Below are 18,363 nucleotides of genomic sequence, written 5' to 3' on the forward strand. Positions count from 1 at the left end.
TTTGGTTTATTTTACATTTGTTGTACAGGGCAGCTTAATCAGGATTAACAGATAAAATATTGATCCTGATATAATGAAAAATCATGTAGGCCTATCGCAGCATTACAAAGTTTATTAATATGTTCAATATCAGCAATATGTTACATACTTAATAGCAATTTAAAATCATCTGCTCTTCAAAATGGACATTAAATAAGTAGTCGCACGTGTAATACATAAATGTAAATCAATCAAGGCTTAAGGTTACAGCTTTAAAGATGAACAGCACAGCTATGGGGGAAAGCTGTAGCAACACTTGCTTTGTTTTTTAAAGGCACATAAACCTCTGCATAATGCTACAAGACACGGCATATCTGCATGTTTGAGGAGAACAATGAGATTTAATGCTTCTTGTGACTTGTTCATTTAGCTGTTCTTTCCTTTCTTAGAAATACAAGGTCCAGCTGTGAGCAAATACAACCCGTCAAATATTCACAAAGCGATGAAATATCATTTGAACTGACACATGAAAGAAATGCCTTCACATGTTGAAGTATTTAAAGATCATAATACAATATTTATAAAGCAAATAAAGAGGTAAACAGAGTCCAGCATGGCTTTTTTTAGTCCTTAAAGTTTTAAAGAGCATAAATAGCTAAACAAGCAAACACATTTAAAGCACTGTTAGACCACACAATGTTTTTGTCATTAAACTGACAAGAAGTCAACCATTTTTAACATTATTTGATCACTATAAATATTACATTTGGAATCATGAATATATATATTCTGAGGTGCTTTTCAGGTCAGGACATTTAAGTACTTACTAAAACATTTCAACGCACAGTTATATTTCTGTATTATTTACTAGTGAGTTTAATACGATCATTTATCGAGTAAACACTCTGATGTTTAGTCATACAGATATCCTTAAAGAAGTAGTTAACTTTTAAAAAAACTTTTGCTGATAATTTACTCACCCCCATGTCATCCAAGATGTCCATGTCTTTCTTTCTTCAGTCGAAAAGAAATTAAGGTTTTTGATGAAAACATTCCAGGATTTTCTCCATATAATGGACTTCAATGGGAACCAAACGGTTCAAGGTCCAAAAGACAGTTTCAGTGCAAACTGCAAAATGTTCAAAGGGCTTTAAGCGATTCCAGACGATAAATAAGGGTCTTATCAAGCAAAACGATCGCTCGTTTAAAAAAAATAAATAACAAAGTTTAAGTTTTATAACCTCAAATGCTCGCCTTGCTCTGTTCTGTGATGCGCATTCGTGACTCTCCTGTTCGAACTCGTTCATCAAAATGAACGAACCTTTTTCCGAGTCATTTGGTTCATTCCACGAACGAAACAAACGAATTGACTCAGAAAAAGGGTTGTTCATTTTGACGAGTTTGAATAGGAGTCACGAGCGTGCGTCACAGAACAGAGCAAGGCGAGCATTTGAGCTTATAAAACTTAAACTTTGTTATTTATTTATTAAATGAGTGATCGTTTCGCTTGATAAGACCCTTATTCATCGTCTGGAATCGTTTAAAGCCCTTTGAAGAGTTTGCAGTTTGCACTGAAACGGTCTTTTGGACCTTGAACCGTTTGGTTCCCATTGAAGTCCATTATATGGAGAAAAATCCTGGAATGTTTTCATCAAAAACCTTCATTTCTTTTCGACTGAGGAAAGAAAGACATGGACATCTTGGATGACATGAGGGTGAGTAAATTATCAGCAAAGGTTTTTGAAAAGTGAACTACACCTTTGAGTGTTTTACTGAAATGTGCTTTGTCTATTAACCATAACAAGCTGCCGTATGTCGATATGTGTTATGATACGATCCAGATCAAAGCTCTATATTAAGCACTGAGATGGTGTTTTTCTCCCTCAACTACACTCTTAAATAAAAAGCTTCCAAAGGGGGGTTTGTAACGATGCGATATAAAAACGAATCATTTTGTTTTCTCAAATTATCTTTCAGCGATCAGTTCTTAAACGTGAATAACATTTTAAAATCCTAAAGAAACTTTAGTGCAATGGAAAGATTTCTGGATGTTAGGGTGTGTTCACACTTGCAGTTGGTTCGTTTGGTCCGGACCAAAAAAAAAACAACAACATAAAAACCATTTAGTCCTAGCCCGCTTAGCATTCACATTCACATTCACATTTTAACACCAAACCTAAACCAAAGGCATACGTTCAAAACTTAACTGGTCGGCTTTTATTGCATTTATTTGGCAACGGAACTTACTGAATATCCAAACCTATGTGTACTAGGCTAAATGTGCGTGTGTAGCTTACATATGATGGTATTTTGACCAGCTGAGAACTCATTAAGAGCTTATAAAATGAGTCAGAACATGACCACACATGCCAAGTGTGAACACACCCTTGAAGGTTAGATTATTTTTAAGAGTGTATACACAAATAAGTAACAAATATATATAGCATTAGCAAGGAAAATTTTCAACATTTAATTTACATAATTTATTCACCCTCATGTCATTCTAACCCAGTATTATGTCTTTTGCCATGAAAAGATGGCTGGTGAAGCTCCAAAAGTTTGATAAGTAGTCCATGGAGGTTTTTTTTTTACTTGAAGGGAATATTATTAGATGGTTTAGAGTTTGGCCTCTTTATCACACAAATCATATGGCTTCAAAAGACTTACATAAAGCATAGCAGTCGTACAGACTACTTGATATAACTAATGATATTTTATTTAACATTACTTTTTGGAGCTTAAGTAGCACAAATCACCATCCCCCTTCAAATTATGGAAAAGAGAAGCTTGGACTTCTCCTTACGGATTTATGGAAGAAAGTAAGGCATAATACATGCAATAACGTGAGGGCGATCACTTTGGTGTGAATTAAGAGCCCTAAAAATCAAGCACAATGATAAATGACAGATCACCAGAACAAAAGTGATCAAAACAAAAGGGCTGAATCTCATTTAAAGTTGGATACTGGAATGGGGACTGCATCAAACTTCAATGTGGGATTGCTATGTACATAGACTAGAGAGAAGATGGACCTGCATGGTTAAAAATCCAGTTCTTCATCGTCCATGTGAAAATGGCTTGAGGGACCGAGGAGAGGCTGGCTGGAGCAGCAGGTACTCTGAGTGTTCAGACTTTCAGTTGAGCCAGACAATCCTACACAAACGACAGACACTGCAGTTAAAAACAAAACAAGAAGTACTCTACACCAGTGGTTCCCAACCCTGATCCTGGAGCATTGGTTCACAAGGGAGCCTCAGCGAGCTCTGTGGGGGGTCGTGGCATATTTTGAAGGCTTGAGCAATAAGCATTAAATAAAAGTCCTTAACTTTTTTCTGTTCAAAATTTACAAAGTGTATTTAATGAGTGAGTTCATCATGAATCCATTTTCCAATCCGTGTTTTTGTCTTATCCTGAACCACTATGGTACACCTATAATAAGTGTTTACATTGGGACTATTTTACACTGGTTCGGATCGCTGCCGATCGTAGTAGTTCCGGCTACACTGTTCTTTCCGAAAGACGCATTATTCTGTTAATACATGCAAGTTTATTATCGCTCGCTATAGCGCCAAAAGCATAAAAATAAAGCCTCATATTGATAAAGCCTCACAGATAACATGCAAGTATTGAGGCCCCAGATAACAGTCATTTAATAGCAGATATTCTTTTTTTTAACCTAAACACCAGTGTGAATATTTTTATTTTTGCATTTCAAATAGGGCCAATTAATAGGCTTCTCCTAGGCTTACGTTGTTAAATTACAAAGGGCCTACTGATGTTTTAGTCATTGTATTTTTAATATTATAGGCTATTATTTGTGCATAAAAATACCGTTTGTTTGAAAAAAAAATATTTTGTTATCCTTGCTGCAAGCTTACAAGAGCGATAATATCATTAAATGTGAAGGGGGGCCCTAAAATATTTTCTTGGGAAAAAGGGGGTCACAGACGAAAAAAGGTTGGGAACCACTGTCCTGGAGTACTGAACACCAACACTGCACATTGTGGATGTCTCTCTAATCTGACGCACTCATTTGAGGTCTTGGGAGTCTTTGCTAATGAGCGGTTGGTTTGAATCGGGTGCGTTTTATTAGATAGACATGTAAAGGTACGTTTACACGTCAAACTAAATACGGATCCGCGAAAACGACTAAAAACGTTGTATTATGCTGCCAGGCCAGAAGTTGGCGATGTCGCTTTGTAAAGAAACGCTACGGGCCTATAGACTGAACACGTAACACGCATGCACTAAAAGCTACAATAAGTCATTTTTTTCGCCGCAAAGGGTCGCTAACCTCTTACAATAACAAATGTGTAGGTTGATGACGCAAAGCATTAAGCGGAATTATGGATCTTGTCTTCAAGCTGATGGATTTAATAATGTTTGTGGATGAGTGAATAAATTGATGTTTTTATCATGACTGTGGTGTGAAGCAGGGCGCGATTGCTAATGAGACGTATACCAGCATTACACACAAGGATATAAAAGGAACAAGGACAATTCATTCTACCGAACTAAACGCAAGTGCTTAATTAATACTCACACAGGTCAGTTTATTAGATGAATTAAACTTGAGGTAACGCAGCACTGTTACACTTGCTCTAACAGTTACACTATCACACTAAACTACATTTGATTGGGTTGAAAGTTATTCTATGTGTTAGTTTGAGACTAGCAGTAAGCTAGATCAACATTAGAATAACATACAGATCATATTCTAACATTCATCATGTTGAACTATATAACACTGATTCATGTTATGTACATTTGCTCACCTATCTAATAAAGTACGTGCAACAGTCTTGACAGAGAAGCCACTCACGTAAAAAATAGTCGCGTACGTGGAGCTCTCGGCATCTCGAAAGATGTTGATCTTTGTTTTAGTCCTGTTTTTGTCTCAAAGTCTGCTTGCCATGGTCCAAAATGTTTGAACAAAACAAAAACAGCATGAGCGCACCACTAGGCGTAACCCAGTTGTCCACGTCTGTCGCCATGGTAACTATAGCAGTACGAGCGGAAACTGGGGGTAGCGCGGATATGACGTCATTGACTGGCGACTCCTCACCCCCGCTCACACGCCCCGGTTCCTTGGTTAAAATCGCAATTTTCGCACGATTTACAAATAGTTGGAAACATTTGAGATATTGTAAGTAATCAAAGGTGCTCTAAACGATGTCGGGTGACGTGACTTCTTGTTGACGTTTAAAGTATTTTCAAACAAAACGGAGGCTAGATAGACCCTCCCACCTCCTCATCTGTGCACTGACCCCCCAAACCCCACCCCCAGGGCCTTCTTGTTAGTTATTGGCTGGAACAGTTTGTTATGTTTCGTGGAGCGGGTTGCCGCAGTTTGTTTTTGTTGCCATTTGTGGAGCCTGGGTTGTCTGCATAGACCGCATTTTTTTACAGTGTGTTTAGGGGACATGCAGCTAGCGGATAGTGAGGAGATGTTTGCTGTATGTGACAAAAAGTGTTTGGGCCTAAAAAACGTGTGACATCGCTTAGAGCACCTTCAACTTAACAAAATATATAACACTAGCCTAGTAGTTTTTGGATATTTTACTGCAAAATTATTACATAGTGCACCTTTAACATCAACGGTTTCACAAATTTGCATTTTTGCAGTTTACACAGAGGCGATAACGGTTTCGTTTTCAAAAACTTGCACTTTGCACTATTTCAGGCCCCCAAAACATGCTGTCGTGTGAATGAACGGCCAAAACACATAAGTTTCCATCGTGTAAAAACTGCTGTGCTGGTGTACTTCGGGACCAGGGTTAGGAAACACTGTTCTTCACTAATATCTAAACATAAAATAACATTTAACATGCCAAAGTTTAATAAAAAAATGTAAATTGTAATGAGCAACAATCTGATGACCAATTAAACTAGTAAAACTGAGAAAAATTTTGTGCAGCAAAGAACAAGAACATGAAGGAACAGCTGAGAGAAGAACACAGAAGCCTACATACCAGTTACTCTTCCATACCAATAGAGCAGGAATCAGGACCTAGAGCTGCCCAGAGCAAGACCACAAGAGCAGACAGGAAGACAGTCGAGAAATAAATGGCACACAGGTTAGATAAGCTGAACGACTGAGAGCCAGAAACAGAGCTTTGTCGACTCGCCAAAGAGTAAGAACGAACAGTGTTGTTCGATGAGTGCACGCACACTCGAGGCTATAGCGTTTCTGAAAGCATGCAGAGTGGGCTCTTGTGTCCAGATGCACTCACCAGGGAGGGACAGGTCTCCAGGTGGGTCACTATCAGTTTTGGTAAAGCTGCTGTGCTCGCTGCTACAGTCATTCATGGCCTCTTCCTCCAAATTCAGCCCATCCTCTTCACAAATAACAGAAACAAAAGCTGTAATTGGACAAAAGCTTCTTCGACTGTTAGTAAAAATGTCTGTCTATGATATTAAGGAATACATGTTCACCCACTTGTTTTCAAAATATTTGTAATATATATGCAGCCCTTCAAAAATGTGGGGTCAGTACAAATTTTTCCTTTTTGTGTGTGTGTGTGTGTGTGGAAAAACACAATAATTAAATAAAATTGGCTTTACTGTCACTTTTAATCAGAGGTCGACTGATCTGCAAAAATCCACACCGATAGTTTGTCCGAGATGCGTCCATTAGAGTCTGCTGACATTATGCGGTATGAGAGCGGCCTCTAGAGGCGAAATAAAAACTATCACTGACGTCTTGTGGTGTTTGTTTGAACACACGCTGCACTGAGAGGGACACTTCAGAAATGGATTTAAAAGTTTTAAACCGACAAAGAAACGGTAAGTATAGAGTACATGTTATTACAGTAAGTAATTCATTTGTTGACTAGATGTGCATTAGTAAAGAACTGCAGCATGTTTTCAGTCAAGGCTGAGAGGACGCTAACATTGGTAGTACCTCATGTGTTTAAAACAATGTGTGTTATTTTATTTTTGTTATTTTTACATTAGTTAATGGACTATGACTTAACATGAATGATTAAGGTATAAGTCATATATGAATATTTGTTTTAAAAAGTACAGAACATTTTCATGGTTCATTATTGTTTTTTAATTAAACGTTCAGCAGAACATAAGTTTTGTATGTTATGGTTTTTTTTCCATTCAGAATCCATTTTAAAAGCTATCGGTTGATTAGATTAGACTGTGTGTTTGTATGTATCTATATATGTGTTACATGATATATGTGATATTTCTGAGCTATGGAAGAAGGAAAAAATGATGTGTAAAAATGATTATCCCTATGGGACAATAAAGACTATCTGTCTGTCTGTCTGTCTATTTCTATTCTTCAAATAATCCTGAAAAATGTATTATGGTGTGCAGCAAAACAGTTTTGGTAAATTGAATGATAATAAGAAATGTTTCAAATCATCATATTAGAATGATTTCCGAAGGACCACGTGACACTGAAGCCTGGAGAAATGACGGAAAATGAAATTCTGCTTTGCATCACAGAAATAAATTACAATTTAAAATATATCAAAATAGAAAAGAGCTATTTCAAATTGTAATAATATTTTACAATTTTACAGTATTTTTAATTAAATAAATGCACCTTTTGTGATCATAACTCAATTTTTTACTGACTCAAACCTTTGAACAGTAGTGCAAGTGTATTTGGTGTTGTTCCACTGACAAATTATACTTGTTTTAACGATAACCTTCATTCAAAACTAACCCTATTAAAACTAACTAAGCAAAATGTAATAACTTGCTCTTCCTCTGACACTACCCTGCCTTTCAATTTCAGCTCATTTCGGTTTCAATTACCTCACTTTAAAACTTCTGTAATGTTGAGGAGGGAAAAGCAGACTGAATCTTTGTTTATTACTTCAAAATATGTTGCCACAGTGACAAACAACATGACTTGGTGCATCTGAACATGCTCCCATCATAAGTCCCAACAGGTTCAATACTTTCAACTAGTGCTGTCAACAGATTTAAATCTATAAAATGTTTTATTATTAATCTCTTAAATTAATTCAATTTAATCACATTTTCAGCAATATTTACTGAGAGAAAAAAAAACACATTATTGTGATAAAAACCCCTATATAATATATGATAAGCATGAGGCAATAAAGCATTAGCATGATTTCCCATCAGACAGTGATAAGAGTAGAGTTACTCACCATCTTCAGGAGACAGTGAATCGGGGGCGTCCTCGCCAGCCGTACCCTGAGAAAACAAAGACATCAGAATCTCACACCCATCATCAAGCAGGCCGTGTAGAAGATGTTATACGGGCTGCGCTGCTGACCTCAGTGGGGGCGGGACTGCTGCTGGACAACAGCATGTGAGCTTGTGCATCAGACATCTCAGACAGTTTCTCTTCATCCTCCTCCTGGATCGGAGATGACGGGGAGCGTAGAGTGCTGCAAACACACAAACTGTCAAAGCTATTGATGTGCACAGGTAACACGCCAACTACTATTAGTACAAATAATAATTGCTATTTGTACCTTAACATAGGGAACCATGAAACATCTTTCCCATTTGTCACCTAAACACATTACTGAATGCACTGGGTGGCGCTGTGGATATGTGAATTAAGTATTTGGTTCTGGCTAGTCAAGTGTCACGCATCCCACATGTATATATATACATACAGAGAGAGAGAGAGAGAGAGAGAGAGAGAGAGAGAGAGAGAGAAAGAGAGAGAGAGATCCACCGATAGCAAACCACAACCATCCAGAAAAGGCAATTACAAATTATGTACCATGCCAACTTTAATATAGTGTTGTAAATAGTAAATATTTAGTGGTAATGGTGATTTTTCAGTTTATCAATATCATCTCTCTCTGTTTAAATGAGAGCTACAAGTGAAATGTACAAGTTAAAACATTTGAAATCAATATTTGCATGTTCACATGTTGTGAATCGCAAACCAAAGAATGGCAGGAAGGGAAAAAAACAAACAAATACTGTCGTCAAGTAATCAAGCTTCTCAGTGTCATTTGTGTTAAAAAATGATCTGATGAAAGCTGGAATGAGTCAACAACACACGCATGCTTCCTGAGATACTACGAATATTTTCCAAACCGCAATTACAGCTATGTCAACAGGGTGTATAGAAAATGGCAAATGGAGTCATTATTATGATGTATGGAAAAGAGAAGATCATGACCTCTCTCGCTGGGAAACAGGAAGGCCAAAACAGGAAGTACCAATCCTGACTGGCCACTAGCCAGCCTTATTACACTGTCAGGAATGGCTGTGATTTCTTAAGAGCAGCAGCATACCTTCAAATGTCTCACTTGAGGTGAGCCAAAAGCATTCTTTTATTTGTATTATTAACCCTCATGTGCTCTTCGTTTCGGAGTCACACTTGTTATCTTCCCGGTCAAAAGTGACCGGACACCTAAAAATGAAACTTTCTCCATTCCAGTAAAACCAATGCAATTTATTTTTGTTCTACAATATTTATTCTTTTTAATTTAGTATTTTGAGACAATTTAATTGAATTTATTGATATTTATGCAACATTTATGGTTTATTTTTGCCATGGAAAAATATATATATATTTTTCTATATATATATGATTTTTTTCAACAAAAAAAAATGTAATGCAGTATTTTAGTTTAATATAGAGTCTAGGCCTTCAGAAAAAAAATATTTTTTGAAGAAAATTTAGCACCATCTGGTTACAGTATAGAGAAAAAGCATAGAATCATGGTGTAACCACTAGATGGCACGTACAGCTCTCTATGGAGAGGCATGTGAATTCCCCAGCTGTTTATGAACACATTTTTTTGTTGTTGTTGTTGTTGGTGGATTTGAATATATAGTAGAAACAATCTCAAAAACTATTTCTTATAAAAAAAAATTAACAAAAAACAAAAATTCACAATTTTTTTTTTTTTTTTTATTTTTTTACAATTTCCCATTAATTTCCTATGGGGGTCATTTTTGACCAAAGACCACAAGTGTGACTATTTTTTTTACGACCACTTAGCATGCTCAGATCATGAACTCAATTTTTTTATGCCATAAAAGTCACGAAGTTTCGTAACATTGCGGTGAAGCTGTGATTTTTAAAAATTCAAAACATACTTTTTGTAATCAAAATTTATTGGTGTGTATGTATATAAAAGTGTGTTTGTATGTGTGTGTGTGTGTGTGTTGGTGGGTGTGTGTTTTGCACTCTAGATGTTGTAGAGTGTCACCCCTTTCCTGCAGTGTACTTTTTTTTAGAATTGTGGCCAATTTGTCGATACAAAAATTCACCATTTTTTTTTTTTTTTTTTTGTCAATTTCCCATTCATTTCCTATGGGTCGGTCATTTTTGACAGAAGAGCAAAAGTGTGACTATTTTTTTACGACCACTTAGCCTGCTCGGATCATGACCTCAATTTTTTTGTGTGTTAACATACCCAATGTACGGAGCCCCTCTAGTCCCACTTTGGTAAAAAAAAATAATTATAACTATCTTGTGGCCACGAGTTACTATCTTGAGGCCACGAGTTACTATCTTGAGGCCACGAGTTATCTTGTGGCCACGAGTTAGTATCTTGTGGCCACGAGTTAGTATCTTGAGGCCACGAGTTACTATCTTGAGGCCACAAGATAGTTATAATTAATTTTTTTTACCAAAGTGGGACTAGAGGGGCTCCGTACCAATGCCATAAAAGTCACCAAGTTTCGTAACATTCCGATGAAGCTGTGATTTTTAACATTTCAAAAAAGAAAATTTTTCGGTCAGAAATGACCGAAGAGCACCTGAGGGTTAAAGGGTAACTAATCCCTAAACCAACTTTTTTTAGTTAATGATCTGTAAGAATGGGGTTTTATAGTGCTGATCATTGATCATTCGAGTAACTTTTTTGATATTTGGGTATAAAGTTCAAATATTGGCAGTGGGTGGAGTCAGGCTCTGACCAGGGGTTTAGTTACCCTTTAAAAAAGATTGACAAGTCCTGTTTTCTTTCCTGTGTTAATGCGTTTCCTGTTTCTGAATAAAACAGGAAGTTTGGACATATAGACGGACTCAACAGCAAAGGGATATTCTCTTTCTAAAGAACATCTGATTATGCCAAAATATTTAAAAAACGCGAATTTGTAAGTGTAGTGAAACTTCACATGACAATATGTTGTTAAATATACACTACTATTCAAAAGTTTTAAAAAAAGTGTTTTGTTTTTTTTAAACAAATACCTTTATTCCACAAGGGCACATTAAATTGATCAAGGCTTTTACATTAATTTTTAGATAAACTGTAACAAGGAAATGTTCATGAACAGAAAACCATATCTGAACGATTTATGAAGGATTATGTGACACTGAAGACTAGAGTAATGGAATAATTGATCACAGGAATAAATTACATTTTAACATTATAGAAAACAGTTATTTTAATTTGCAATAACATTTCACAATATGACAGTTTTTCCTGTATTTTTGAACAAATGGCCCCTTGGTGACTTTTGAACTGTAGTGTCCATATATCCACACAAAGAGAAATAAATAGTATTATAGTTATTAGATCCAATTGTTTGCACCCAAAAACAAAGCCTGATTTAAGCCATAGATGGATTTACCTGTCTGGGGACTTGCTGACTTTGCTCTTCTGTCCTCCACTATCTCCAGAGTGGTCAGGTGAACTGAGCTGCCGGCTCTCTCCACTCAGGCTCCCAGAGAAGTTGATCTCGTCATACAGGGGTGCAGATGGAACGCCGGGGGACCCGCCACCAAGACCGTTCAGAGCCTCCAGCAGGGAGATGGGCTCATAGCCAGGGGGAACGGAGTCTGAGCTCTGAGAGACGGGACAAAACAATGAGAGAGTTACACCATGTTGTCTTGTAGAGAGACAATACAGATATATACGTGACATACGGAGTGCTCATCATGGTCCATGCTCTGCGCCAGCACTGGGCTGAAGGAAACAGGAGAAAGCGCTCCAGGCTTCTTTCTTACAGCTCGGATCTGAAGAAGAGCACGAAACGCTGGAGAAAGACAAAAAGCTACTTCAGAGTCTCAAAATATATGAACATTTACATCTAGGCAGGCTTTCTGGGCTGTTACTCTCAAATTATACACAACCGCACTGTAGAAAATTATTTGATGGTTTAACTTAAAGTAACCTGATTGCCTTACATTTTTGAGTTTTCAATGAAAAAATGTTTTAGTTAATAACACAAAGAAAGAGATGTTCTTCTCTCTCCCTCTTTCTTTGTATTAAAATCGGACCTCACCACTGACAAAATGAGCTTCCACTAAAACACTAAAAAAAAATTGAGATTTTGTTTTTTTTAATTCGGTGCTGACTAGAGAAAAATAGTAGAAACTTCAACACTAGAGCCCGACCGATAAAGGATTTTGAAGGCCGATACCGATACAAATATATTAGGGTTTTAAAATCCGATATTCCGATATATCGGCCGATATTTTTTTTTTATTAAATATTGTTGGATTTCACACACGTGTAAAAGAAAAGCTAACTTTTCTGCACAAGATATGTTTGATACTTTTTCTCTATGTCTAAATGTTCACTCCTCTCAAGTATAACTTACATTTTACAATGCAGGGACGGTAACTAGAGATATGCTAGTTATAAATACAGTAATCATTACTTTATTTAGGCAGAAAAAGTTCATTGTGGTTTCCAAGCTCATTAATGTTAATGTTAGCGGTTATGATAGTGGCATTAGCTTGCTTTGTGGTTAGCTAGTCTATGATTAGCCATAATTTAGCAATAGATAACATCATACTGCAAATTGTAAAACATACATTTTCAATATAACAGGCCAAGGAGAGATGATTGAAGCGCGTTTCGTCCGTTTTTATTTTATTTTTTAAATATTCATTTATCGGCCATAATAACTGCCGATACCGATATTATGGAAAATGCCTAATATCTGCCGATAATATCGGCTGGCCGATATATCGGTCTGGCTCTATTCAACACCCAAAATGCACTGGGAATGTTGCCATCAAAGGCCACTCCCACTAGTCTGCTTTTCACGAAAGTCTTGAAACTGTCAAAAGTCCAGGGGACATTTGCTGCCAAATAAAGCATTTACATCTTACCGATATTGTTATTTCGCCAAGTTACAATTTACCTGAAATTTTTAGTTTCAATGAACTCAAAATTTGAAAGCAACCAGGTAACTACTTTAAGTTAAACCAACAAATGGATTTTTACAGTGTGTGGGACTGTTAACAACAGTTACATACGTAGTCGGCAGATCGGGCAATTGTTGGCCTGGTAGCGTAGAGTGTCGGCGCAGGAGTTACACAGACACAAGTGCCTGCAGGGCAGAATCAGAGTGTCCCGCAAATCCGAAAGACACACCACACACTCATTGCTGTTGTCACTGTTTTCATCATCAGATGGCTGGGGAGGAAATCATAACGACATTTTTCAATAATAATACTGACATATATAAATATATAGAAACTGTAATGAACAGCAACAATCATCTTTTCACCTTTGTCTCTTGATTGTTCTTGTTCTCAATTCCATAAATCTCCTGTAACAAGTAACTAACGCGATCCACCTGTAGTGTAAAAACGCATTATAAACATTACTATCTACATTTAAAAACAGGACAAAAGTGTACATCTTTAGGACTCACTATTTGTTTCTGCTTCAAAGGTTTCACTGAGAAACTGCCATCAACATGCTGGAAAAATGAAAAAAAAAAATATGTCAGAAATACACAACTACTACAAACAACCTCTTCAGAAATTATGAATAATATGACATCAAATTCAGCTCACTCTTTCGAACGCTGCCAGCAGTACATGTGCATGTCCCAAACAATCTGAAATAGACAGTTACCATTAAAAATGCACATACATGACAGCACTAAACAGACACACCAAGCTTGATAAGAGCAAAGAGCATATCCTTGAATCTTTTACACTCTTCAACTATAAAGAAGTCATGACACATACCATCTCCTTCATCAACCACCGCCTGAATCACCATGGGGAAAACACCTCTGTCCAAATCAAAGTTGAGCTAAAAAAAAAAAAAGTCAGGTCAAATACTTTACATTCAGGTCAGTCACTTTCATTTTATTGGATTTGCATGATCTTGTACTTCATTGCTTGTAAACTATTAATGCAAAGAGTCAAATCAATATCTTAGAGGCTAGTGTGGATTTGACCATCAGAGGAAATTGATTGACAGCACTAAACTAGACTGATGGTACTTACATCTTCTTCCTTCCATTCAGATAAATCAATCTTGAAGGCTGGCAGGGTAAACTGCTGGCTAACCCCTCTTTTGTAATACACAGTTTCAGAGACCAACGCAGGGGTTTTGGGGCTGTATCTTAAGAACAAATATATGCTGTTAGTGCACAAATATACCAACAAAATACTTTTTTCATATAACGCCATTTCAGAAAGTTCAAATTATAATAATTACATGACTCAACAACGTTTTTCACATTTAAATGCATTTTCTCTGTAGCTCAATTGGCTCCAATGACTGATTGCTGACTGAAATTATTGAATATAGCATTGAAAAAAAATAATCAAAATTAAAAAAAGACAAGCGTACAGAGGAATTACACTAAAGCCATTCAACAACAATTATTTAAAGGGTTAGTTCACCCAAAAATGAAAATTTTGTCATTATTTACTCTCCCTCCAAACCCATAAGACTTTCATTCATCTTCAGACTACAAATGAAGATATTTTTAATGAAATCTGAGATGTCTGTAACTCCATTGAAAGTCTATTCACGCAAAACTCTGAGAGGTCAAAATCATAAATCAAGCATGTAGAGTTAAGCTTCATATTTGAGTGCTTTATGTGTGTTCTCTGATCTGTTTATATGCTAATAACAGCCTAAATTAAATCTGTTCATCATATAAAATGAATGTGTCTCTTCAGAGGGCTTGGATTAAACCGCTCGATTTATTTTATGATCTCTTTATGGACGTTTTGAACCGTCACAGTTTTGGATAAATAGACTGTCAATGGAGGGACAGAGATCTCTAAAGTTTCATTAAAAATATCTTCATTTGTGTTTCAAAGATGAACTAAAGTCTTATGGGTTTGGAATCACATGAGGGTGAGCGATTAATGAACTGTCCATTTATTAACACACTAATACTTATAAATAATATGTACTTAAAGGGTTAGTTCACCCAAAAATGAAAATTCTGTCAGTATTTACTCACCCTCATGTTGTTCCAACCCCGTAAGACCTTCGTTCATCTTCGGAAAACGAATTAAGATATTTAAGATATTAAAATCGCTCCTGCATACAGTCCATAGGCTTCTTGAGGGACTGGCTCTTGCCGTCCCCGAAAAGTCATAAAAGACATCGTTAAAATAGTCCAAGTGACTACAGGGGCTCAATCTTAAGTTTATCAAACGACGAGAACACTTTTGTGCGCAAAAAACAACAAAAATAACGACTTTATTTCAACTATTCGTTTATTTCTCCCTCTGCGCGAGTCAGGTTACTAGTTTAATAGCGTAAGCTTCTGTTATTGTACGTCACACGCATCACACACACATGACCAGCGTCGACCAATAGTGAGCCTACGTGTGACGTAGCTCTACGCAATCACACTACGCTAACGGACTATAGGCTTATGGAGAAGGAAGTTAATAGTTGAAATAAAGTCGTTATTTTTGTTGTTTTTTTGCGCACAAAAGTGTTCTCGTCGTTTGATAAACTTAAGATTGAGCCCCTGTAGTCACTTGGACTATTTTAACGATGTCTTTAATGACTTTTCGAGGACAGCAAGAGCCAGTCCCTCAAGAAGCCTATGGACTGTATGCAGGAGCGATTTTAATATCCTAAATATCTTAATTTGTGTTCCGAAGATGAACGAAGGTCTTACGGGGTTGGAACAACATGAGGGTGAGTAAATACTGACAGAATTTTCATTTTTGGGTGAACTAACCCTTTAATATTGTATAATTACTTGAACTGCAAAGGCATTTTTTTAAGAAACTATATCAAAGAATTGTTGCGAATATACTGTTTACTTAATACGAGAACACTGATTTACATGGATAATGGGAATTCACTCTCTCTATTTTCTAAATGCATGTTATAGATCTTATTGTAAACAATACATCCATGCATTTGTGTCTTTTTTAATAAAAGATTTTGACCTTGTAATGTTTAATCAAACATTAATCTGTTGTTTCCGACTTCTCTCTGGTGACGTATGCAGGACTTCTCCAATCATTTAGAAACTCTCGTTCATCTGCCTCCACTTTTGCAAGCAACAGCCAATCGGAAATATACAGTACGTCACAATACATAATAAAAGATCGGTCACTACCTCTGTTTTATCGTGACTTTAAACATAACTGTACAACACAAGTCCTTACATTGCCATCCCATTGGAAAACTCCTCAAAAGCCTGGCAGTAGATGGTGATGGCCACTCGTGCATCCGAGTCAAAGGTGAACTCCACTCCATATAAGGCTCTTGGCTTTACTCCTTCATCAGTAGGAGTATCAGTATCATCTTTATACCTACAATCACACAAATTTACACAAACAATCAAGCACGTAAATCAATGACAGAATAAGTCACTACAGGCAGCACTAACTGAGATCATTTGTTCATTTGGTCATTCACATTCCTGAATCAGTACCTGACCAATCGTAATGAGTCTTTTCTGATGTTGACGAGACTCCTCAAAGTCTTGACTGGCTCGTGGGGTGCTGGAGTAACATAGGGAAACTGTGGCAGGTACCAAAACAATACAGAAAGAAATCATTAATATATTTATAAGATGCTACAGTTACAACAAAAGCACTGCAAAATAAGACATTCAATATTCAGATAACAGAGGTTCTGATGGATTGCTTTTTCTGTACCTGGACTGGACGGTTACCAAGAAAGTTGAGATCCATGTTCTCCCCGAAAAGGTAACCCTCTGGATGAGGGGTGTCAAACTTCTCCCCTCCCATGAAAAAGTGGCTGGCAAAATAGTTTCCTTAGGAAAGGAAAATAGTAGTTAGCCAATGTGACACCTCTAACTAACCAGAATAACACCATAAATGAAGGCATCCTTTGCCATTTTGGAGAGCACTGATGTCTCATATCATTTTTTGAACAAATAATTGAAATGGTTTGTTAACAGTAATGATTTGGCTAACTAATCAGATGATATTTAAGATTTTTATCCGTTTATTTGAGCTCAAGATATCAATCCATCGGAGATACGTGCTTATAAAACATGAGCAGATAAAAGCCACCTTGTATCAACCTTACCTGATTTTGGAGGATATCTGTAGGCAGAATTAGCCTGGATGTCGATGTCCTCAACACCAGCGATTCTTCGACTAAGAATTGAACCCATTTTTCCAACACAGCCCGGTCAGAACAAATAATAGGCAGTTGTTAAAGTGTACACAACGGCTGCTAAAGTCAGCTAGCTAACGTTAGCCGGGTATTAACAGCAACCGCTCCGAACCGACCGAAGTGTTTAAATTAACATGACACGAGTTTGATCGACATGTCTTTTCTTCTGAGTCGGATCAGATGTGTCTCGTACAGTCGTATTATGTGACGTACAGTGCAGTCAGCTGGATCAGTCTTGACACTTGACTTGGCTAACGGACTAGCAAGATAACGCCTAGCTAGTCAGTTCGCCTGTCACGAGCGGATAGCCAATACAACAAGATGTGAACGGGTACATCAACAAACAAAGGTAAATTCTGAGAGGCAAGAAAAAAGACCGTTTGGTGTTTCCTCGAAATAATAGCAGCTTCTTCGTGAAAATACAAAACAAGGAAATCCGAGATCGTTGTTGCGAGGCGATCCCGCGAGCGTTGTAGCGTATCGCCACGTGATTGGCTGAATTCGTCACGAGAAATGAACACTCGTCCAATCACAAGCTTCGCTGGCCATGAGAAGTCTGTTTTCATCTAGTCGAGAGAACACACGCTTTGTTTATCTCACACTGGCATAGAAGATCATATATATTTGGTAACCGTAAAATAACTGCAATATCTATTTATATATCTATACAAATCTACAAATATTTATATGATCTGAATTGTTCAGTGGTCAAAATATAATTTAATCTCACTTGTTATTATCAATGAATAAAAAAGTAATAGTATTATTATTAAATAGTATTATTATACACTACCGGTCAAAAGTTGTGAAACAAGGTTTTTTAAAATGTTTTTGAAAAAAGTCTCTTAATCTTATTAAATATTTTAGTAAAAAAAAAAATACAGTAAAACTGTAATACTGTGAAATGTTATTACAATTTAAAATAGGCGTAACAGTTTTCTGTTTGAATATATTTTAAAATGTAATTTATGATTAAAGTTGAATTTTCAACCTCATAAATCCAGTCTTTAGTGTCACATGATCCTTTGGAAATCATTCTATGATCATTTCTTACTATGATCAATGTTGAAAACATTTTTGTTTGTTT

At 36.7% G+C, this 18,363-nt stretch overlaps 1 protein-coding gene across 2 annotated transcripts; it reads right to left on the bottom strand.

Moving 5' to 3' along the window:
* Nucleotides 1-96: 96 nt before the first annotated feature.
* Nucleotides 97-17,775, bottom strand: mgrn1b (mahogunin, ring finger 1b). 2 transcript variants are annotated; one of them, XM_039685989.2, is made up of 17 exons: nucleotides 17,187-17,775; nucleotides 16,790-16,908; nucleotides 16,564-16,652; nucleotides 16,295-16,441; nucleotides 14,150-14,267; nucleotides 13,886-13,952; nucleotides 13,709-13,752; nucleotides 13,564-13,611; nucleotides 13,417-13,485; nucleotides 13,163-13,322; nucleotides 11,822-11,931; nucleotides 11,527-11,741; nucleotides 8,249-8,363; nucleotides 8,121-8,166; nucleotides 6,213-6,317; nucleotides 5,952-5,995; nucleotides 97-3,132 (listed from the first exon to the last, which is right to left on the bottom strand). In XM_039685989.2, the coding sequence occupies exons 1-16, from the start codon at nucleotides 17,272-17,274 to the stop codon at nucleotides 5,955-5,957; spliced, it is 1,581 nt and encodes a 526-aa protein (XP_039541923.1). In that variant the 5' UTR covers nucleotides 17,275-17,775; the 3' UTR covers nucleotides 97-3,132; nucleotides 5,952-5,954. The 2 variants fall into 2 exon arrangements, with proteins under 2 accessions (XP_039541923.1, XP_039541922.1); XM_039685988.2 differs by lacking the exon at nucleotides 5,952-5,995.
* Between the last annotated feature and the right edge of the window lie 588 nt (nucleotides 17,776-18,363).

Source organism: Pimephales promelas, chromosome 3 (assembly GCF_988280905.1).
Source record: "Pimephales promelas chromosome 3, fPimPro1.hap1.1, whole genome shotgun sequence".
Taxonomy (NCBI): domain Eukaryota; kingdom Metazoa; phylum Chordata; class Actinopteri; order Cypriniformes; family Leuciscidae; genus Pimephales; species Pimephales promelas.

Coding starts and splice junctions, on each gene's coding strand:
- mgrn1b (XM_039685988.2), bottom strand. CDS start 17,274: ATGGGTTCAATTCTTAGTCGAAGAATCGCTGGTGTTGAGGACATCGAC. Junction 13,753..13,885: donor GGTGGTTGATGAAGGAGATG/GTATGTGTCATG, acceptor TGTCTATTTCAG/ATTGTTTGGGACATGCACAT. Junction 8,364..11,526: donor GTCAGCAAGTCCCCAGACAG/GTAAATCCATCT, acceptor GTGTGTTTGCAG/CACTCTACGCTCCCCGTCAT.